Source organism: Trematomus bernacchii, unplaced genomic scaffold (assembly GCF_902827165.1).
Source record: "Trematomus bernacchii unplaced genomic scaffold, fTreBer1.1, whole genome shotgun sequence".
Lineage (NCBI taxonomy): Eukaryota > Metazoa > Chordata > Actinopteri > Perciformes > Nototheniidae > Trematomus > Trematomus bernacchii.
The window spans coordinates 1491980-1515724 of NW_022988066.1; the positions used below are offsets into that span (position 1 = coordinate 1491980).

The 23745-nt window shown below is 44.9% G+C and overlaps 2 protein-coding genes across 8 annotated transcripts in view; one reads left to right on the forward strand and one right to left on the reverse strand.

The window, feature by feature from the left end:
• The window catches only part of tsc2 (TSC complex subunit 2), a 28982-nt gene extending 12114 nt beyond the window's left edge, over positions 1–16868 (forward strand). For 2 of the 6 annotated variants that reach the window (XM_034120604.1, XM_034120605.1), the window contains exons 21-42: positions 14–136; positions 218–352; positions 543–732; positions 867–960; positions 1052–1154; positions 1699–1793; positions 4011–4151; positions 6956–7117; positions 7236–7394; positions 7852–7964; positions 8733–8984; positions 9329–9559; positions 11516–11605; positions 12914–13068; positions 13486–14090; positions 15082–15160; positions 15249–15522; positions 15600–15739; positions 15829–15907; positions 15989–16080; positions 16168–16266; positions 16354–16868. In XM_034120604.1, the coding sequence (XP_033976495.1) occupies positions 14–136; positions 218–352; positions 543–732; positions 867–960; positions 1052–1154; positions 1699–1793; positions 4011–4151; positions 6956–7117; positions 7236–7394; positions 7852–7964; positions 8733–8984; positions 9329–9559; positions 11516–11605; positions 12914–13068; positions 13486–14090; positions 15082–15160; positions 15249–15522; positions 15600–15739; positions 15829–15907; positions 15989–16080; positions 16168–16266; positions 16354–16515 (3573 nt within the window). In that variant the 3' untranslated portion in view covers positions 16516–16868. The remainder of the gene's footprint in view (positions 1–13; positions 137–217; positions 353–542; positions 733–866; positions 961–1051; positions 1155–1698; positions 1794–4010; positions 4152–6955; positions 7118–7235; positions 7395–7851; positions 7965–8732; positions 8985–9328; positions 9560–11515; positions 11606–12913; positions 13069–13485; positions 14091–15081; positions 15161–15248; positions 15523–15599; positions 15740–15828; positions 15908–15988; positions 16081–16167; positions 16267–16353) is intronic. The other 4 variants (XM_034120606.1, XM_034120607.1, XM_034120608.1 and 1 more) reach the window with 2 other exon arrangements.
• Positions 16869–17042: 174 nt separating this feature from the next.
• The window catches only part of pkd1a (polycystic kidney disease 1a), a 71912-nt gene continuing 65209 nt past the window's right edge, over positions 17043–23745 (reverse strand). For both annotated transcript variants that reach the window (XM_034120602.1, XM_034120603.1), the window contains 4 exons: positions 23159–23449; positions 21317–21451; positions 20240–20566; positions 17043–20151 (listed from right to left, as the gene is read on the reverse strand). In XM_034120602.1, coding sequence (XP_033976493.1) covers positions 19141–20151; positions 20240–20566; positions 21317–21451; positions 23159–23449 — 1764 coding nt within the window. In that variant the 3' untranslated portion in view covers positions 17043–19140. The remainder of the gene's footprint in view (positions 20152–20239; positions 20567–21316; positions 21452–23158; positions 23450–23745) is intronic.

Consider the following 23745-nt stretch of genomic DNA (forward strand, 5'->3'; position numbering starts at 1 on the left):
GTTTCTGTTGCAGGAGACCGATTGGAAGGTGCTGAAGCTGGTTCTGGACAAGCTGCCGTGGACGCTGCAGTACAAAGTGCTGCTGCTCACATCCCCATGCAGCTTGGACCAGCTGTGCTCCACACTCTGCTGCATGGTAGAGCAAAAAAAAAGAGACATGTAAAACAAGTCTGTAAAGTGTAAACATATGAATTAACTTGCGTCTGTGTTCTGGTAGGTGACAGATCGGCTGATCTCGGAGCGTTTGAAGAAGACCCCAGACGGGTTTTCTCGCACTGACGTTCAGCTGGCGGTGGTTCCTGTTCTCACAGCCATCACCTCCTACCATAACTACCTGGAGCAGGCAAGACAGGTACAAATGATATGCTGTAGAGAATAATCAAGACATCTCAACAGGTTTCTAGCATGTTCTGAAGCTTGTGTGTTGGGTTTAATGACGGCCAGAAAATCCACATCTAGGCAACAGCGTCCCATTTACCAGCCCCGCTGCACACACAGGCAGATATTTCCATACTGTTATTCATTTCCTTTCCCCCCTACAGAGAGAACTGGTTCAGTGCCTCGAGACCGGCCTCATCTACCGCTGTGCCAAGCAGTGTGTGGTGGCGCTTACAATGTGCACGGTGGAGATGCCTGACATCATGATCAAGCTCCTCCCCGCTCTTATCGTCAAGCTCACCCACATCTCTGCCACTGTTGCCATGGCATCACCTATGCTCGAGTTCCTCTCCAGTGAGCACCAAAAGCTTTTTTCTCACAACTTCTTTTGTCATACGTTTCTCTAGCAATTGTTGAATGTTCAAGGCCAGTTAGTCACATCAAAGTTTTCTGTAGATAAAGAGTTATTTCTTTGTTCCGTTTCACAGCTCTGGTGCGCCTCCCACATCTGTACGCCAACTTTGTAGCTGAGCAGTATGTCAGCGTGTTTGCCATCTCTCTACCCTACACTAACCCTTCCAAGTAAGTGCTCACACACACACACACAAACACACACTTGTTCTTAAGCGACACAGACACACTCTGACCAGTTGGTTGCTTCCACTCTCCTCAGGTTCAACCAGTACATCGTATCCCTGGCCCACCATGTGATCGCCATGTGGTTCATACGCTGCAGACTCCCCTTCCGCAAAGACTTTGTTCAGTACATCACAAAGGTGTGTGCTTACTCATCTTCCTAACTTTATTGACTTATGTGCATATTTGTTTATATAAAGACACAAAAAAACACATACAAATTGATGTCAATAAAGTGCTCTTACTTGTGCACAAGCATTCAGAAAATTAAATCATTTCACGCTTGAAAAAAACATTTTACTTTCTAACTCTCATACCTAATCCTGTAAAGGAAGGACTTCCCGTATTCTTCAGTTCCTAATTTTTTAAAACTTTAGTCGACATAATGAGATTGTACATCAAAGGAATGGTTCAATATTTCTGGAAATATGCTTATTTGTTTTCTTCTAGGGTTATATCACAATGTTTATATTCTGTGTGTTGTGTTTGGAGCTACTGTTAGCAGGCAGTTAGCTTAGGATAAAAGCAGCAGGGACTCCAAAATGCCCCTCCGCCTTGGCACATACAGTAACCTCCCATAAAATCACAACTATTTGGCCCAAACTTTTGAACAGACCCTTATTTAAGCTGCATTAGTTTAGCATCTTTCTATCTTTACATTTACACCTTTGTCTGTGTCTCCAGGGTCTGCGCTCCAACGCCCTGCTGCCGTTCGATGACGGTCACGAGCAGAGTGCGTTTCGTGCCCGAAGCACCAGCCTCAACGAGCGGCCCAAGAGGTAAAGCATACGTACACATACACACACTGCTGCGAGTGCTCACATAGAAACCAGCACACATGGTCCATGTGGCCATTGTTGGGGTTGCCAAGGTAACAGGGGACTCAGCATGACTGGTACTGTGTCGTGACGGCTGCAGTGACTCTGCTCAGGTTGCCATGGTGTTTTAAGTTCATTTGTTTATGCTTTTGACATTTTGAAATGTGTTTTTTGTTTTTCTTCCACAATTAGTTTGTTGAAAAATCACTCATATTATAACATACAGGGGATGGACAAAATAACACGAACACCTGTATAATTCAATGTAATCCAATGATAAAGCCCTTCAGTTAAAGGGACATTTTTATTGGTTGTGATTCTTCACTGTTATAGTATTTAACTCTGTAGTATTAGTGTGTGCTTTGTAGTATTGGATTGCATTATATTGTCCAGATCTTTGTATTACTTTGTCCACCACCTGTATTATATAAGGATGATACAGAGCGGTAGCGTGGGGGGGAAGAACTATCTGTTTTTCTTTCCCCTGCTGTTACAACTCAACATCCACACTACATTTATCTGTTCACAAAGAGAAAAACACACTTTCACACAGAGGTGTAAGGAAGCTTTTCTCAGCAAGGCGCCATGCTAATCTGTACATAGCGTGAGTGTTTGTCGGTTTGTCCGTGTCTTCATTGCCCCAATAACTTGCGCTAAAAACATCCAAAGTAAATCATGACAAACACAGTCACAGGTGATCGCAGTATGAGGGAGGGGACTGAAAATAAGTATTAGTTGTAATGGCCGTAATGCAGAGTTCTGCCGAAAAATGGAAGGAGGATGTAGGCGACATTTTCAGTGTGGACAGAGATTTTTTTGTAAAAATGACCTATGACCAAAAGGCTCTGAATGAACAGGAGTGTCCCGCTTTAACCAATATTTCAACAGTGCACAATCTCTAAATATCTCAATATAGTTCGAGACCACACTATACTCCCCTAAAAAAATCTATAACTCTGCTTTCCCTTTCTTCCTCATTTTTTGCTTTAATGCCCATTGATTAATTGTAGCTTTTTAATGAATACCCTCTCCTCCTCTGTCGTGCAATTACACATGTTTTGCAAACATCTTTTTAGCCCTAGCCCCTCGTTGTTGGTTGGCCCACACCTATAGGTTTATAAAAAATAAATAAAAATACGTAAAAACACGCTTGCTGTCATTCCAATCAAGCAACCTTCCCGTACCAGCTTTTCATAATGACATAGTGTCTCTGCTTACATCAGTTTCTACTGATCTTCCATTTCATTTCCACATTTGTTATCATTCATCCAGTTATCCTTCCTTGTGCTTCTTATTGCCTGCTGTTGGGTTGGAGGGCTGCATGTCAGATTTCATATTTAATAAATATCCTTCTTCTGACAAATCCTTTATATATTGGAAAGCTTACATGTTTTCCAAAAGCCTTGATACATCTATCAAAGTACCGTTATGTTAATTAATTAGTGTTTACTCCAGGCATGCTGTGCTCCAACCCTCAGGTTTAACCCGGCATTTCATTTTCCGTTGGGTGTCATGTGTTTCTTCAGTTGTAACGTCAGGCCTGTGCTGAGTCCATCCCTACAGCTCTTCTTCTCCTGTACTAGTCCTTGGCTTCATTATGTACCTGCTCTGTGAAATAATGTTTATTTTGTTGCTCTCCTGAAAACTTTCTGTGTGTATTTTCTTTTCCGAGTAGCAGAAGCTGTTTACCCTCTGCTTCCTTTTTAAGTTGATGTTTTTTTATTTTACTCTTCTTTTTCTAACTCCGCTCTCCTGTGATCTGATTCATTGTGTTCACTGCTGTTAATTTTCACCTTGTTTTGTTTTCTTTCAACTCTTCATTTGACCCCCCCCCCCTCCCCTGCCTCCTGCGGTTGGGTTCTGCGTTGTGGTATTGGGGGGGGTGGTCGTGTCACCCTGGATCCCTCCTTCATTGCTCCTGGTCCCTCCCGTGTCATGTGACCTTTGACCTTTGTGGCCCCACATTGTGTCCCCTGCGTGTCGTGTGCCCTTTGCTCTGGTGTCAAATCCTGTTACCTGATACACCTCAATGCACCGTAACCCCCCCCCCCCCCCCCCCCCCCCCCCGAACACTCCCAAACCACCCTCACGATGACACACCCCCTTACTGCCCACTACCACCATATCACCGGGTCCGTTCCCCCTCGCCGTGCTTCATGGGTAATCCTCACCGCTCAGTATGCGGGCGGCGAAAGTGGCGAAGGCAGCGGCGGCGGTAGCCAATAGCAGCAGCTCTCCAGTTAAAGAGCTGAGGGACCTTTCGGCCATGGACGCTTTCCGCTCCCGCAGCATCAGTGTCTCGGAACACGCGGTTCGCAGGTTAGAGAAGAGCCTTCTGGGTAACCTAACCCAGAATAACACAACAGCCACCCAAACACTTGTTGCTTCCTCCATGGGATGATTGAGGGGGGTGTAGGGTCATTGTCATGTGGGTCTGTGGGGGGGCGTTGGGTGGTTGGTTGCCAGGGACACCTGGAGCGGGTGGTGCATGCTGGAGGAAGGTTTGTGTGTCGACTTTTTGTTTGGGCTGCGATCGTACACATGCTGTTTGTTTTACATTTTTGGCTTATGATTTGGTTTTGCATGCAGTGTTTGCAGAAGATGTCGGAAAAACATTTGATGGTTTTCTGTTTTCTTCTAACACAGATTTAGCTTTGATTTTCAGTCAATTTGAATTTGACTTTTTGTTTTGCTGGGTGTTTTGCTAACTGGTTTTGATTGGCCTAACAACTAATGAATGGCAGGAGGGACTGCTGCAAAGCATGTGATTTCAAACTGATGGGATCTTATTATGATTGACATCCACCTATAACTCCGCTTCCCTTTTGCTCTGGCGGGGGGGGCACTTCTGCTTGCTCGCCCAGCGACCGAGACAACAGCATCACAACAGCTCTGTTTGCTTGCCTGACATATTTTTGTTTTGCTAGACTGACAAACATACACTGTGCTGCTTAAACCATGGCAATCTTCCAGTGTGGCATTTCTAGACTAACTCTGACATTGTGAATGATTACACACTGAAATCACCTCACACACCTCCGCCTGACTTAGCTTCACCCCTTTAATGCTGACCTCTTCTTGGCTGACTGACAGATGTGTGATCTAACACTGCAGTTGTCAGACGTGGCTGCAGTGCCACTTTATTAAACATGTCCTTCCCCTCCTGCCAGACAGATGGCAGCAAAGGCCCAGTACTTTAATGTCTGATGGGGCTCTATGTAATTTAATTTCAGTGACACATGGCACTTTATCAAACTAAACAACTGCAGTGTGGATCTATTTAACCCGCTTCAACTGCTCAACAGCTGCAAATCTGCTTTTTCTCAACGTTGGTGTCTTGACTTGTAACACCTGAGTTAGATGAAACCCTTTTTTCCTGCGCATACTTCAGGCAACATGACCATGTTTTTTCACGTTTTTCTTTTTTTACAGATTTTCATAAATCTCTCGTATCGAAAATTATTATCTTTTTGTTTTGTAATTCTTATTACTTGCAGCCATACTGAGAGTTTGACTGTGTCTGCAGTCAAAAAGCAAAGCATTAAACTCTCATAAAAGCCATTATACTCAGCTTTAGTTTGAATTGGGTGAAAAAAAGATGAATGAAATATTACAAAGCCGTGAACACAGCACTCTGTTTCAGTCGTGAGCATCTCATGGTCATGTTGTTTGGAGAATGTGTGTACTAGAAATTGAAGTGGAAAATGAATCATGACAGATGCAGAAAGGTAAGTACAAAATCTGTGGAAAAGTTGTTTATTCACACACTGGGAGTTGGTCCAAGGGAGAGATTTTATTTTTTGAACTAATTAATCTGCAGCTGTATTAAAAAAACAGACATTGTATCCTTAAATCTCTCAGATTAGGTCAGTGTTTTACGGTGTGCATATATTTCCATTTATAAACCATTTTATTGAATATGTAGTGTATTCTTTAAAGTAGTGGTTTTAGAAAATAATGATACACTTAGGAATATTGATATTATGAGCTGTGATACTGAATGGATTTTAAATAATGTAGAAGATGATTGCATAAAGTGGCTCAGTGCACAAGAAATAGATGTTGAATAAAAAAAAGAAATTTGGAAAATGCAGAACACAAATTATTTAGATTTTAGTTTAATCGCAGTGTGCTCTTTATACTATGAGGTTCTCCAGAAATGTAGATAGAAAACTTGTTATATATCGCCTTGCCTTAAAGTATCACAACATATTGAAACGTAACCATAATTCATATTGTTTAGCAGAAATGTTGCTACCCTAATTTATACTGCAGATTACATGGCTAAAACAAGGAGAGCTAAAACGATTAACCATTATAGATCCACCAAGGACAGATGTTCCTCTTGCACTGTTCTCTTATACATACATAGTTATTTCCTGTCTTTTATATTTGTTTCTTTGTTTAACATTTTGGTTTTATTTGAGAGTCTGTGAGCATGGAAACAGTCCGCTCCCCACAGAGACAGACAGAGACTTCACAGTTGGGCTCAGAGTCGTGAATTGTTCATTTTGAGAGCATCTTCTTCTGAGCAGCAGGCCAATGTGGCTTTCATTTGAACTGAAGCATCTCTTAAACCCTGATTGAGACTGATGTTAAAACCTCTAAAGGTGCTTTTAACCTGATTGGCCCGTGGAGCCCGCAGTAATGGTTGTTGTGGATACAAAGAGCTGCTGCTCACGCCACAGTAAACACTTATATAAAGACTTGGCTGCTGCGGCGATAATAATGAAAACACATTCACTCACACACAACCTGCTGGTTTCTCTGCAGTCCTGTGACTTACTTACCATCCAACCATGTTGCTGCATATATCCCTTCTGCCTCCTACACAGAGCTTAACTGCAGTAAGCAGTCCTCTTAAACCATGTCCCAGTGTGTGTTTGTGTGAACATGTAATTATCTGTTGGGTCGTTTCCTTATATACACACGTGGATGCATGTGTGCATATAAATGATTGTGTCGCATGTGAAAAATGTTTGTTTGTGCCATTTTTGTGACGTCCTGCATGTTCTCTGTGTGCACTGATATATATATATATATATATATCTGAAGCCTGAGCGCCTGCCTCTTCCTCCTCTGCTCTTCTTTCTGTTTCCTAACCTTCCCTGGGTCTCCTGCAGGATGCACACCTCCACCACCACCTGCTCTCTGGGCTCCGCTGATGAAAACGCGGTGACTCCGGCGGACGAGGGTCTGAAGACTGTCCACCTGGAGCTCACTGAGACCTGTCTGGACATGATGGCACGATATGTCTTTTCCAACTTCTCCGCCCTGCCCAAAAGGTCAGCATTTTTTTTTTTTAAATCCGTATGTGTGTATGGCTTTTCAAAATGGTTGTGTGTTGTAAAAAAGAATTCAAAAAAATGTCAGTCATGAAATGTATCATTTTTGTCCTCTTAGGTCTCCCATTGCAGAGTTCCTTTTAACGGGGGGTCGCAGTATGACCTGGCTGGTGGGCAACAAGCTGGTGACCATAACAACCAGCGGAGGGGTCAGAGCGCAGGCGCTGCTGGGCCTGGACATGGCCGAGCGGCTGGGAGGAGGAGGGGAGATGACCAGGTGAAGAACTTTCAAACACACACAGGAAAAATTAAGCAATTCTTTTATATGGAATTTGGACCTGATATTCATGTTCCCCTGAGGATAAATCCTAATGATTGAGGTGCTTTCCTGCTTTTTCATCTATTGCTATTTAAAAGGCAACATTTGAATTTTCCCACACTTTTGTTTATGATCAACTGCCTGTAAAACTAATGAGACTCCCATCAGCCTCAGCCATACTGTTTGTGTAGCGCTAACCAGCTAATGCCACAGGCTAAACTAAGTTAATGAAATGGTGTATAAGTAAACATTACATCTGCTTAAAATCTACATTTCCGAGTGTTAGCATGCTGACGTTAGCATCTAGCTCGAAGCTTTGCTGGGCCTAAATACAACCTCACAGAGCTGTTAGCGTGTCAGTAGAGTTTCACTCTTGTTAGCGGCTTGTAATGCATTTCCTCACCTGGTGCTGCAGGTCAGACCCATCCCTCCACACCCGAATCACCAAAGAGGCTCCGGCCAAACTGGAGTCACAGTCGAGTCAGCAGCACAACAGAGCCACGCGCATACGGGTCCGCTCCATGTCAGGTAATACACGCGCTTCAGGACTTGGAGCATCCCATAATGCACCACCTCCTCTCTTTATTTCCTATTTCCTATTCCAATGTCATTTTCTATGACTATACAAGCTTTCTTGCATATTGCTGCCAAAATTACCCATTTACAGTTAGTGCTATTTTCTAAAATCAAAATTTGAAACCTCTTTGGAAGAGCAGACGAATTAGAAACAATCATAGGAGCTTTTATCCTCCACAGATCTGCAGACATGCTTTAAACTGCGCCTGCCTCCGTTATGCCATTGTTTTTAAACTGCATCGCACTCTGATACCTGCCATGTAACAGAAAATGAGTGGCATTATTTACAATGATTCCATATTGACTCTAAGTGGATGGAAAGTGCCTTTTCTTCTTATCTCTCATTTCCCATGCATTATTGACGTATTTGTGAGCTATGGATATGATATCAGTGGAACTGGATTACGTGAGGAATCATAAATAGATTTAGTTGCCCGTTTATTTTAATAATGTCAAGCTTTAGTCAGAGTGTAAACGGAACATTTAGAGTGATAATTCCATAAGTGACGCTCATTTATAACCAACATTTATGATTTAAAAAGATAAAATAATTAAAATCTGAAAATAACTAAATCTAAACAATAAAAAAAAAGAAAACAATGTAAATCTAAAAATAATCCAAGTCCAAACAATTTCAAAATAATTTAAAAAGGGAGAAGAGCTGATGATGATGACGAAGATGATGATGATGATGATGGTGACCCTCCTCTCTCTCTTCAGGGGGCCATGCTCTCCGTGCCGGTCCTGCTCAGAGCCTCAGTCCTCTGGTGTCCCCCTCTGAGGGCGAGCTAGCTGCTCCGCTCTCCCCCCCCTCTGTCTCCACCCTGGATGGTCTGGGCCCCCCCCCCTCCTCCTCCTCCTCCTCTGCGGCCCCCTCTGCCCCCCCGCCTCTCAGAGACAACCCCAGCCTGGCTGAGTTCATCCCCATGCTCACTCAGGGCTGGGCAGAGATCTTCATACGGAGGCCGTCAGGTATGCAAGCCGCACTTCACACAAAGGGGGATTTTATTCTTCATTATTATTATTATTTCAATTATTATTAACAAAAGACCAGTTGACTTGAAATTAACTTTATGTAAGAATACAATGCATTGTTTGTGAACCTTGTGCTTTCATCTTTGTACCGTTAAGGCCGTCCTTGGTTTTTGGTTTTGTTAACTTGAAACATCCACAAGGTTATAAAACAGACTCTTACATTTCTTTTTAACGTTTTTTTTTTTAATCTAAGAGCACCCTGTTAGATTTGGAATCTGCCTTCTATTGAACTTTTAGCAATTTTAAACTTTCCTCCTGTCTCTCTCTCTCTGTCGTCCCAGGCAACACGAGCTGGCTGATGTGTCTGGAGAACCCTCCCAGTCCCTTCTCCTCGGAGCTGGGCAACATGCCTCTGCAGGAGCTCTCCACCGTCCTCATGGGGATGGAGGGGGTGAAGGAGCCCCCGGCCCAGACCGCCAGCGCCCCCGCCAGCACCGCGGCCCCCGCCCCCGAGCTGCCGACACACAGCAGCGTCGGAGGGAAGCCCAACCTGATCCAGCGCTCCAACACCGGTGAGAGAAACTCAGAAACCTCAGAATCCTGTCGGTGGATGTTATCAAGTGCTGGGTATTCAACATTTTAAGATTAGAAAAATATATTTGTGCTGTCAATCACAGGGTGTTTATCTACAGGGCCGAACATTATAATGGTCCAATAAATGTAATGATACGCATGAAAGCATCCCGTCCGCCTGAGTGCCTGTCTTCATTGTAAGCATTTAATAGTGAGGTAAGTGCAAACTGCCTGTCTATATTCTATCTCAACCCGAGGAGGATCAATAGGCCAGCCTGGATTTGCTCGGGTCGTTGATCGTGAGTTCTCATGCTTTCTGAATCTTGTACCTTTGTTCATTTTCTCTCTTCCTCTGAGGGTTCTGCCTCCCCTTATGCATCTTCACATTTTCTCTCTTCCTCTGAGGGTTCTTCCTCCCCTTATGCATCTTCACATTTTCTCTCTTCCTCTGAGGGTTCTGCCTCCCCTTATGCATCTTCACATTTTCTCTCTTCCTCTGAGGGTTCTTCCTCCCCTTATGCATCTTCACATTTTCTCTCTTCCTCTGAGGGTTCTTCCTCCCCTTATGCATCTTCACATTTTCTCTCTTCCTCTGAGGGTTCTGCCTCCCCTTATGCATCTTCACATTTTCTCTCTTCCTCTGAGGGTTCTTCCTCCCCTTATGCATCTTCACATTTTCTCTTCAGTGTTTCCCCTAGGATGGAGTCATAGCAGCGGTGCTAAGGCACGCGGGCCGAGCAAAATGTGAGCGCGGAGCGCGTGGAACTTTTTTGTGTGTGCGCGTGCAAAGTGCACCACGCCAATATGTTTCTGTGGGTGTTTCTCAATGTCGAGGACGCTTCCTTGGTAGGACATGTCTTCCGAGTCACTTCCTTCAGAAGCGAGGCAAGAATCCTTCCTAGCCTCGTAAAATGAAGAATGGTGGAACAGGCTAACAGGTGTGCAGGGGTGCGTCAAATGCGAGGCCCCGCCTTAAATGGAGCGCTATTCCCGCCAAAGATTTGGAAATTGGTCCGTGTGCAAAGCATTGTGGGGATTTTAAGACCGCGGAGGATACACATGTGCAGCCTCGAAATTTCTCGCTACGAAGTATGCCGGGCTCGGTAGAATTTCAAGGAGCCTGGACATTGGAACAGTCCTTCGGCGGGACTCGATGACGTAGCATCCTTGAAATAGTGGCTCTGGAGCATCCTTCCTTGTCATTGAGAAACACCCACTGTGTCTGCCAGCACAAGAAAGGCTCTTGAGGCCTAGTACATTCAGGGTGTTTCTCAATGTCGAGGACGCTTGCTTGGTAGCACATGTCTTCCGAGTCACTTCCTTCAGAAGCTAGGCAAGAATCCTTCCTGGCATTCGGAAAAGGAAGAGTGGAACACGCTAGCAAGTGTGCAGGTGTGCGTCATATGAGAGGCCCCGCCTTACATTTTCCACCACAGATTTTGGGAAATTGGTCCGTGCGCAAAGCATTGTGGGGATTTTAAGACCGCGGAGTCTACACATGTGCAGCCTCGAAATTTCTCGCTACGAAGTACGCTGGGCTCGGTAGAATTCCAAGTATGCTGGACATTGGAACAGTCCTTCGGCGGCACTCGATGACGTAGTATGCTTGAAATAGTGGCTCTGGAGCAGCTTTACTCGACATTGAGAAACACCCACAGTGGCAATGTCTCAAGATTTAGTAAAATACACCTTTATTGAACATACAGTAACACAAATACTACAAATCCACATAACAAACAATCAAGAATCAAAAAGGGTCGCCACTTATTATTTTAATAAATAAATTAAAAAGAATTCTCCTCATCAGCCCATCTTTTTTCTTCTCTTCTTCTTTCACTATGTCTTCTTTTCTCACTGCATTTGAGATATTTGTTTTCCTATGTTCTGATTGGTTTGTTTTCATGTTTTCCACCCTCACCCCCATGCTGGTTTGTCCCCTGCTGTCCCGCCTGTAGTGGGCGGCTCTCTCTGGTCTCTGGGTTCGGGCTCCGGCCCCCCAGGCCCCCCGGCCCCCGGCAGGTTGCACAGGAGCATTTCCTGGGCAGGTACCGTCCAACACATGTGTGCCCCCACAAGCCCCCCCCCTCCAGAAAACTCCTGGAGTAGTGTATTTCTTCTCACTTGCACAATACAGTGATCTGCCAGCACAAACTGAAAAGGACATTTGATCGTCAGTTTTCACTAAATCCCCTTTAGTGGAAGTTAACATTTTGTCTGAAACAGTCAAACATTATCCTATACTTGTTAAAAACCGTCAAAGGTCAAAAGCAGCAATACTGTTTTCTTAATAATCTGTTTTAAAGCCAATGGGATATATATGCTTATCCTATTTTTTGATGACCATCACACGAGATACATGGATGATCTCCCTCTTCTTGAGAGTGGTCTCAGAAAGAAACTATTAAGTGTATTTCCCAAAAATGTCAACATTTTCCCTTAATTATAACTGTAATATGTGTAGCAGTTCATTTCTCCATTTAGCAGACCCCCCATGCATACTTTTACCAGATAACTCCACACGCCTGCTGCTTTACACTCTACAATTGTGCAAGTGAAAGAATTCAGCATTTCTGCTTCACCCATCAGACTCCTATTAACCCGGGAGGGAGGGTCCTCAACAGAGATCTGTAAACTACCTTCATCGGATCAATCACTCCAATGACACCTAAAGATGGATCGTGATTCATTTCACTCCTTACCTGATTTGTTTTCCCCTCCTAATCCTTTTTCTCTAACTCTCTGTCACGGAAATATACTCCCAGGTTGAGCTTTTAACCTTTGACCCCCTCATGTTGTCAACAGGAATGCCCAGACCTCATCTGACTAACACGCTCCTCCGTGCCTGACCTCTAAGAAGGGCGATAAAGACATTTTTTAACACTCAAGTGTCAAAAAGACCTAAATACGTCATCTTCTCCTTTGAGAGTGTTCATTATGGGATGCAGGACTTGGTCTGGGCTGCTGTTGCAGACGCTGCAGTGTGTTTGGCTCCAGATAACCAACCAACCAAACAGATGCATGATGGGAAAATCAAGTAGATGAGATGTGAATGAAAGCTGCCTGCTGCTCTCTGATCTCAGTGTCCGACTCTCGCAATGTCGATTTATTTGCACGCGTGTGTGTTTCCATGACTACCTTTTGAGTGTGTTTGATCAATCAATACAACTGATTTTCTTTCATGTTACCACGACTAGAATAGATTTGAGAGAGAATGTGTCAACAGTCTACTGACAGCTTTAATGACATTGGTGATTTTTCTATCTAACAGTTGTGTGAGAGGATTGGGTTAGGGGACAACCGTGTGTGTGTGTGTGTGTGTATCCACTTATGGTTGTTGCTGTGTCCTGCTGTAGACTCTGTAGTGGTGCTGGAGGAGGGGTCAGGGGTCACCGCAGCACAAACTCCTGATTGGCTCGAGAGTGAAGAGTTTGAGCCAATGCCGTCTGATCCCATCTTCATGTCTGCAGACAAGTTCACCAAGACCCCCCCCCCTGGAACGCTCAGCAGGGTAGGTAGTCGCTGCCATCTCTGAAATCTGCACAAATGTTTGCATCATTTACTATGGCGAGTAATCAAAGTACCATGTGTACCAACCTAGTAAACAATAGGCACTGAGCAACATTCATTCACACACAGGTTTTCTGCTCACACTAACAAGCTGTGAAAAGATGAAATTAGGGTTTTTCCACACATTATCTGCTGATAAGAGATTAAACACCAGCTACTCTCTCTTTAAGTGGGGTTCCCCTCCCTTGCTCCTGCATAACAAGTGGAATGCCAGCCAAATGGAGCACAGCCAGCATTTTCATTCAGAAGGATTTGTCCTTGAAGTTTTGCATGTCTTAGCGAAAGCTGTTTAGCTGAAACGGGATCCAGTGTTCTCTTTCCTGTTTTAAAATAGCCTCCTCTCATCTCTCTCTTTCAGTCCTCCTCAACCTCCAGTCAAGATGATGAGAAGTCCACACTGGAGGAAGTAAGTGAGGGAGCGATTCCAATCGATCAGCCCACTATGGGACCCTCCACCCCGGGCAGCCAGGGGCCTGAACTCCCCTTCCAGAGCCACTCTCCGTCCCAGGGCCACGGCCTCAACAAGTCCAGCTCCTCCCCGGAGCTCCAGACCCTACCGGAGGCCTTCTCCAAGGCAGCTCTGGAGTCTCAGGCTGCGCTAGTAGAACCATCGGCCCCCAAAGCCCCCGCAGACAGCAAGCCCCCGCCCCAGCAGCTGCAGTCTGAGAAGGAGAAGGTGGAGGGGGGCACAGGAGGGGACACTAATGGACTCGGAAGTCAGAGTCAAGGCAGTGACAGCCCTGTAGTGTCTTCTCTAGGTGGGGGAGCGAGGATGAGGTTGGAGTTTCCGGCCCCAGCGGCACCATCCGGACCCATCTCCCCCGGCGGAGGCCACCGACCCCGGGGCCACACCATCTCAGTGTCAGCCCCCTCCTCCAGGAGGGAGAGGAGGACGGAGAGAGACTCGTACACCAGCCGGCCCGGACCCAGCACCACAGAGAAGATCTCTGGACTCAGCCCGAGGTAACACCAGTCACATGACCTGCTGCAGCCTCTGGCGCCTCTTTCTGACAAATAAGAGACGCGGTCTATCCTCTAAGTCAGCAAGCTCATCTCTGCTTTGATGTTAAGACCATGAAGAAAGTCTAATCATGTTTTACAGCCGAGAAATAATTGTAGTAGAGTAGTTTGAATCTTCACTCATAAAGTAATCGACATTTAAGTATGTTTTTCTGTTTTTTTTATGTGTAGACAGATGCAGACACATTTTGAATTATTATTATTAGAAGTATAATTAGTTTAATCTTAAAGGTGGGGTAGGTAAGTTTGAGAAACCGGCTCGAGATACACTTGTTGTTATATTCCATGGAATGCTCTTAACATCCCGATAGCAATGAATATCTTAAGTGCTTTGACAAAAAATCCATAAAAAAATGTCATCTGTGGAAGCCGTGGCACTGTAAAAAGCATGACCAATCATTTTAGCCGGCCCGGCTAAAATAACTGGATGGCCTACCTGCCTGTCAGCCTTCCATCTGTGCACAAACTTATCTCGTGCCCTCATTGGTCATGTGTGCGTTCGCGTGTGTTGGAGGAGGGGCTCTGTAAGGAAGTGGCAGATTTTTTCCGGCTGTGTATTTTCAAATTCTAGCGATCTCGAGCCGGTTTCTCCAGAATTACCTACCCCAACTTTAATATACCTTAAAAAGGTCATAACAAAGTCAAACTTTAGTATGTCAGAAACATTTCAAAGTATAGTAAGTCATTATGTCAAGGATAGAAATGTCTTGGTCCATAATAAATCAAACATAGTGGGTCATAAACAAGTTAAAGTATTATGTCATAAAACATGTTTTTTATTTGTATGCCATAAAGGTATACTATAGTTATACCAAAAAAGTCATAGTAAATTATGCCTGAAAAGTGGTCATAAAAAAGTAATGGTATAGTATGTATACAAATACCATGTATCTATTCATATTAAAGGGACTCCGTCTTCTTCTGTCTCCCACAGCTTCGTCTTCCTCCAGCTCTACCACTCTCCTTTCTTCGGGAACGAAGCCAACAAGCCTCTGCTGCTGCCCAAAACTCAGGTCAGCTGACTGCTCTGGCTGACCTGGAAAATAAAAATACACTTTTGACTCAGTGCCCTTCACAACGCTCTCTCTATCTCTGCTGTAGGTGATCGACCGCGCCGTGAAGGTCCTGGACCAGATGCCTCCGTACGACACCCACAAGATCGGGGTGGTGTTCGTCGGGGCCGGTCAGGTCAACAACGAGGTCGCCATCCTGTCCAACGAGTACGGGTCCAACCGCTACGCTGCCTTCCTCACAGGCCTGGGCAAACTAATCCATCTGAAGGACTGCGACCCCGACCAGATCTTCCTCGGAGGGCTGGACCAGTACGGAGACGACGGAGAGTTCACCTACTGTTGGCATGACGACATCATGCAGGGTGAGCACCTTAATGGTCATTTAGCAAATATACGTTTTTCCCGCCTGCTTGTTCTTAATGAAATCTCTTCTCTGCAGCCATCTTCCACATTGCCACTCTGATGCCCAACAAGGAGAGCGACAAGGGCTGCTGCAACAAAAAGAGACACATTGGCAACGACTTTGTCATGGTGGTGTACAACGACTCTGGAGAGGAGTACAAGCTGGGCACCATTAAGGTACATGGGCAGACAGACACAGTACATGTGTGTCTCTGCAGTATATATTGTTTATTCATTCTCTCGTCTTCTGCTTCTCCTTCTATTAGGGTCAGTTTAATTTTGTAGAAGTCATCATTAAACCGCTGGATTATGACTGTAACCTGGTGACCCTCCAGTGCCGCAAGGGTGAGTCGATCACCGTGTTCCTCCGCTCATGTTCCTGGCCGTTGTGTTTTTCTTTAACTCCTTCTGTTGCTTCTCTTTCAGACCTGGAGGGACTAGTTGACACAACGGTGGCAAAAATCGTTTCAGACCGCAACCTCCCTCTCTTAGTCCGACAGATGGCTCTGCATGCAAATGTAAGTCTTGCACCTTATCTCTCACTCTCAGCTCGAGTCACACGTACACACAAATCCATATTTACTCTTCTTCTTCTTCTTCTACAGATGGCCTCTCTGGTGCATCAGTTCAGAGCCAACCCATCTGATGCCTACGCTTCCAAGTGGCTGGCGAGGTTGCGGCACATTAAAAGGATCCGGACCAGGGTGAGAAGAGGCTCTCCTTCATCAATGTCACTGCTTTTATTCCAAAGTATTTGACCTCTTTAACCATGTCTCTCTGCTCTGTCTTAGGCCCAGGAGGACATCCAGTCTCGTGCAACTCCCGGCATCTCACTGACCCAGGGTCACACGCAACAAAACAAGTCCTTTCAGCAGAGCAGTCAGAACACGGAAGTTTCCGGCCAGAGGAAAAGACTTGTCTCGACTGTGGACGATTTTACGGACTTTGTTTGAATGGGTTTCTTGGCCTGGTAGAAACACACACACACACACCTGCCTTAGAGCTGAGGTCGGTTTACTTTCAGTTCTGAGTGGAAGAATTCAAGATGACACGCTGATTTCAACTTTCCCAGTTTGTATCGGCAAGAGCTTCACGGTACCATAAAAGCTTATTTTGTGATGAAGTATTGATATGTGAAGACATTTCTGCATATTTTTCGAAAAATGCTAACGCTTTGCACTTTTAAAGTCTAATCATAATGTTTCCGATGTGCAACATGAGATGAGTAAAAGCTGTACAGAACACTACGTTCGAGAGCAGGATGTGTTTGTGAGTAAAAATATGTGGAATAAAAAAGTGGAGATTATTTAGGTTTGGTATCCGGAATATGTGAATTGTTCGACCTACTAAACAAGTTTTTTTTGAAGCGATGACATCTTTAACATACTTCACTACTTATATATTTTTGGACACGGTCATCACTGCTTGCAGCTTTAACTTATTTAACATTCGTCACAAAAAACTGTTATATCATCAACACTTTAGCTGTCAAACTCTTTATTCGACTTTGTCAAGTGCAAAAGCAGGAGAAGTGCTACAACTGCAAAATACAGACATGAGATACAAAGAATAGACACATGTTTTCAAACTGATTTGTGATTTGTTTTAGGACAAAAAGCATCGTACCACACAAAGACATGGAGGCGGGCTTTGGCACTAGCTTGTTACACACAGAGCAGAATAAGAGAGCCAGTGGAGGCCTGCTGCGCTTCCTGGTGTTTAGAGTTGGCTTACTGTGAACACATATTCATATTACACACATTTATAGCTTTGGCTGTAGTGCTTTCTGTTAGATTGGAGAAATGTAAAACTTTGGGGTTTGCAACACCAGTGCTTGACCTAATGCATATGCTACTGCAGCACATAAACAATACTGATAATGAAAAGCAAAAATATATACACCACGAAGCACCAATATATACAGAAATGTACACACAGGGAGGAAGAAGGGTATTTTTTCTTGAGCCTGAACTGTGAGACTTCTTCAGAAATGATTAAGGGATTAATACAGGCGGGGTTTAATTGTAAGAGACACTCTTTTCTCAAATTCTTTTAAAACCCATGAAAATAAGGGCGTTCACACATAGCTACCAATTTACGTCTGGGAGAAGGAAGATAAAGTCACCACTAAATGTTTCCTCAGATTATTAAAAGCACCTATGTTTTGGTTTCCCTGTCCAGGTTATGGGGCAAAAGGGTGGGTTCCCTGAGATCTGCCCACTGGACACAGGAAGTACGATTACATGTTAATAAAACATAACAAAAACAGGAACAACAAGCAGACAAAAGTACACACACACACACAAAAAGTCTAGCTGTGGCTGTAACACCTTGATAATACTTACTAGGATGTTATTATAATGTGTTAATGACAACATGAGAGTTAAATATGGCATATCAGCTCCATTAGGAAATAAAGTGCTAAGTACAAAACGAAAGGTTACTTGGCATGGTAAAACTCGGAATGCATACATAAGCTTTGGCAACGTTTATAGTTTAGATACAGTATGAGTGAAGCTTTCTCTGTTGGTTCGGACACCAAGCTTATTATTCAGGACCACAATACAAAAAATAAAACAGAAAAAAAGTGCTTATCACGACCATATCGAACACAAAAGATAATCAGACTGGGAGTCAGTATAGCTTTATGATGGGAGAACTAAATGTTCCTTTCTGCTTTCTCAACTTTTGTTTATTCTAACGCTCTTTAGCTAGTTTTCTCTGTGCTACGCCTCCTTCTCGTCACTACTTGTGCCTTCCCTTTCTCCATACTCTGGACGGTTATACCTGCACCCGGAAGGAGAGGCTGCTGGGACCCCAACAGCCTTGTGTGCGTGTGTTTGTGTGTACATGTTTCCTCTCTTGTACCTCAGTGGAGCTGGAGTGGATGGCGCGTTACATTAGCGCGTCTGTGCCTACAGTGTTATTCCCATGCACGTGTACACCTGCATGTGCTTATATCTGTGTGCCTGCATGCAAACTAAGGGTCCATGAAACACAACTATTTTTCAAACAGGCCACAAGTACCCATGGTGACCGAAATATACAATATAAAAAATACGAAGACGGACGACATAGCTGAGAAATCAACGTGATTTTTCTGAGATACACAAAAAGTGGGATGGCGTAGTTGTAATCCTTGGGTGAGTACGTTCATGCACTCCTGTCAGTGATGACCCCACGTGACCTCCAGGGTCACGTGGGGTCATTTTTAGTCTGGGGAAATGAGGAATAAAAGCATTTCTTGGTGTCAATGTTTTACTTCACTGACTAAACCCAGCTCAGTTAGCATCTGGTTCCCTGCACCTAGCTTCTGAGAGTGGGATTTGGACGGATTTCTGCTTATAAACCTGCAAAGTATTTGTACTGCTTTCTGTTCCTCCTTCATCGCCCCATCTGCTGTCTCTGGGATTCTTCTTCTTTTCTTTCTGCACTTTTACTTTCTAATCCACTCAGTTCTCTCTTCCTGGGTCTAGAGAGGGGCCCCTCGGGGACAGAACCTGCTGCCCCCGTCCTCCTCTCGTCCTTAACCCAACATTTTTTTCTACATCTTCTTTTCACAACCATATCAATGCTCCTCAGGTTTTGGGGTGTCCGGGGCCCTGCCTGTCTAGGTTTGGGTGCACCTTGTTTTTGAGGGGTGGGGGTTTACGTTTCCGCTTGCGTGTTGGAATGGTGGTCGTGTGAGCCGGGTGGTTGAACAGGCTGGAGGAGGGGGGCTCCCAGTCCCGGCTACTGGGCGTCGGAGCAGGGGTGGGTGGTGAGGAAGGGGTAGGAGCGGGGGTACATGGGGGTGCAGAGGGGGGTCTGGGCTGCGGGACATGAGAAGGGGGAGTGATTTCTGAAGGGACAGGTGGAGGGGGGGTGTCAGAGGCAGGTTTATCTGCGACCGGTGTAGGTGGAGGAGCACTGACTGCTGGGGGAGCGGGGGTGTGTGCAGCGGCAGAGGAGGGTCTGGGCTTCAGAACGGGTGTAGCTGCTGGAGTCTTTTTGGGGTTGACGGCGGTGTTTCCGTCGTCCTTCAGAAGTTCACTTTTATCCGTCTTTTTCCCCTTTTTGCTCCCTTTGTGTTTTTCCTTGCCGCTCTTCCTCCATCCAGCGGAGTCCTCGTCCTTTCCTCCCTGTCCCGCCTCGCCCCTCCCTCCCTGACCTCCCCTCTCTCTCCCTCTACGCCTTCTCTTCCTCTGGGTTTTCTCCAGTCTACACTCAATGTGGTACAGATCCTCTGTTGCCATGGTGACGCGGTCAAGCTGTTGCAGCAGGGCGTCCAGGGTGGGGTGGAGCCTCCGCAGAGACGCTTCGGTCTCGGCTCTCTCGCGCCAGCTGGTGCTCCCCGTCTCCACCCCCGGGCCGAGCCCCAGACCCAGGCCCAGCCCGAGGCCCAGGCCGATCCCCGGGGCCTCCGTCAGGCTGCAGGGGCTGGAGGAGGCTGGGCGCCATGAGGCCTCAGAGCCCGCATCGATGCTGTCGGGTGATGGAGGCGAGTCGGGACCGTCCAGCGGGGGGAGGCAGAGGGACTTACAGTCGCTGGTGGAGGACGCACGGGAGGGGGGGAGCTCCATGCCCTCGAAACGCACCTTGTGACGAAACTAAGGAACAGAGAAGATGGAGGATTAGGAGGGGACATGTGAGGCGTAATGTATTTCTTTCTGCACTGCACTATAGAGAAGCATGTACCTCCTTGGCCCTGCTGAGTCCCATCCACATTTTGAGCCGCCTGAGGAACAGCTCGACCATCTCGTAGTCCTGGAGATCCACGGCGGGGCGGTACAGCTCCGCTCGGGCGCGCCGGTAGTTCCTCAGGATCACCGAGGTGACCAACCACAGCAACACCAGCCGCAGCACGGCGAAGCTGGCGTGGAACACCAGCGCAGAGACGCTGCTGGAGGGGCCTGTAGTCGCCCAGCTGGGTCGCCATGACAGCAGACCGCGGCCGCCAGCGCCTAGCAACGACAGGCAGGCGGAGCTCACACTGCCGTAGCCACCATACACCGAGTGGAGGAGCTGGAGGAGAGGAGAAACAGGAGGGAAGTGTTCAAGCAGCTAGTTTCTCATAGTGCTTAAAAGCCAATCACAACAGAGGCCAATCAAAAATCGCTTCACTGCAATGATCAAGAACTTGTGAACCAATAACTCAATGACTGAATAAGTGAGGGGCTTCAACATCGACTTAACTGTGTGTAATAAAAACAAACTTAAATAATTAAATCTTTAATGGTAGCTGCTGGAGAGAGAAAAACCCCAGAGTTGTGTGAGGCATTTTAGACCCATTGGAGGTGAGCCATACTCAAGACAAGCAAGCAAACAAAACATTGTGGTGTTTCTGGAATGATGACACAAATACGTAGATAAAATAGTTTTTACGGGATACAGTGTTTTGTTGTTGGTAACATTGTGTATACAATCAAAGCTTTCCCTCTGGTTTTATAAATGTTGAATAAATGTCCTCTTTCAGTCATTTAGCAGCACAGAAACCGTGTGGCTGCCATAATAGTTGTTCCAACACAACATCACACTGTGTCGTGCTTTCTGTGCTAAAGTGAAGGATTACTGGAGACACCGTTGACTGCCACTGTAAAGAAGGTGTGGGCAGTTATTATTTCAACAGAGAAAACCTTACCATAGAAGGTAAAAAAATACGTGGGCGGTTATTTTCTTGTACGTTGTGTACTATGCAAAACTGTGTAGTTTGTTTTGTCTGTGTTTGGGGGCGGAGGAGCGAGAGAGAAACAGAGGGCAGGAGTAAGGTCTGACCAGGTGTCCTGTGTGAGAGTAGGCCAGCAGCAGCAGCAGTAAGGCCAGCGCCATGCCCAGCAGCTCCCAGACGGAGCGCCGCAGAGCTCTCCCAAACACCGCCCACTCCCTCAAGAACCGCAACTGGTGGGACGCCTGGGGGGGGGTACACAGGGAGAGGGGGAGGGAGAACAATTATAATAATACAAAAAAAACATTTGATACAAAAATGTAATTAAAAAGACAATAATATAGTAATAGTATGTTAAAAAATGGTCAAACATATTATTATAGTTAGTAATACAAAAAGTAACGTATTGTATGTTTAAAAAAAGTCACATTATAATACTCCATAAAAAAACCTCTTAGTATAGCAAGCCATCAAATATTCATAGAGTCATAGTTTGTAATGAAAAAGATCATGAACAATGTCATACAGTCACGAAATGTCATTGTATAGCATGCCATACATTTCTTTAAAAACATTTATAGTATAGAATGCCCCACAAAGAAAAGGAGGCTTGTGTAGAAAAATGACAGTGTCTCATAAAAAAGGAATTGTATAGTATTTTATAAAAAAAGGCAGAGTAGTATTTTATAAAAAAAAGGCAGAGTAGTCATAGTATAGTATTTTATAAAAAGTATAGAATACCATTAAAAATATGACTGTCCCCCTACTATCGAGCGCTTCCTCAGTCTACACCCATATTCAAACTCAGCCTTTATTTAGTGGGAATGCTGATACAGCATTCCCACTAAATGTTATGCTACGGACGAAAAGTTTATTATTATTCCGTCCAATTATTTTGTCCGTCTTCTCCTCCCACATTCAACATCGCAGAAACTCCGTTCAAACATCAAAACGTTCAGCTCGGTCGGGAATCGACTGTTATTACTTTTATCATTCATAACTTTCATAATTCCAGAGATACATCCCATAATACATCCCATTTTTAACCATTGAAGTCAATGGAGAAATTCTTCAGACTTCAACAAATCTTCATGCGACTTCAACTGCTAACTGTTCATTCATACTTTCACTCAGAAACCTCATTCCAACTTTAAAATGTTACACATCTTTCTGACATTATCCGTGTAACACAACTTTTAAATCTGATTCTTACTTTTAGAGATATTAAACATTGTTCAGACCTTGGTAAAGAGGCTTTCTTCAGATTTTAACATTAACTAGAGTGCGTGATGTCACAGCTAGAGGGTAAGAAATCTTGAAATGTGCCTTCATATATTTTTTTTAAACTGCCATAATTCCCAAACCCTACATTCCTGAGACGTAATTTTTTATGACAAACGTAGGAAAACATCTCGTAGCTTGAAAAATGACAAATAATTAGGCAAAAATAATTAAACAAAATGCCTCTTGAGGGCATGAAGTGACAACAACGTTCAACATGTCTCCATTAAAGCCCATTGTAATTTCAGGCAGATATTTCCTCACGGTAGCAGCCGCACACCTTTAGTTAAACTGCCAAAAAGGCCACATTATTAACCCGAAAGTACACAAAAAGCACACTGCAGATACTCAACTTCCTTGACATGCTTCACGCTATAACTTCAAATATTCTGCTGCTTTTCCAAGCCTTTTTACTCTCTTTTCTTCTCTCATCACACATTCAAGGCCCCAGTGTTCATGTATCATTTCAATCTAGATTCTTCACTTTCTTCTTACACATTACATTTCAGCATAGCAGTTTAGCGTCAGATTTTCAGCATAAAGCATTCCCACTAGCAATTTCTTCAGGAATTGCATTCTCTAGTTTGATCTGAACTACCTACCTGTAGATTTTGTGACGCGTTACATGTTTTTATTTTATTTGTTTGCTTTCCTTGGCCCTTCTCTCTCACCTTGAGCACCAGTATGAACAGCAGCAGGGCCGACATGGCGGTGTAGGTCTGGCTCTGTCGGGCCAGAGGGAGGAAGTCAGTGAAGGCATCCCGCGGCTGCTTCAGGTACGCCGCCCACTGCTGTGTTGCCATGGTGCAGCGACTCAGGTGCAGCCCGCACACACACGCTGCCAGGGCCAGTTTGCAGAGGCCCAGCAGCCTCCAGGTGGACAGCAGGTACACATAGCCCTCTCTGAGGACCCCCAAGCCCCCCCGCACCAGGAAGTACAGCACCAGGGCGAGAAGGACAATCTGAAAAACAGGGGGGAAAAATGAAGATGATTTATACCAAACTGACAAAGCCAAGCACAGGGGGAAATAATCGCAATTATACTCAATATGTGCAATTATCACTTTTATGTGAAAGATAACCTTTTTTTTATAATTGTCCCAAAATGTTTTCAAATGTTTCAACACCGTATATATGTTACTTATGACACTTGTTTTCTTTTAATTGCTGCAACACATTATTTGTATAACTAATGTATGTTTTTCTTCACACCAGTAAGCCAGCTCACACTGTCCGCTCCTCGCAGCAGTGAGCCTCG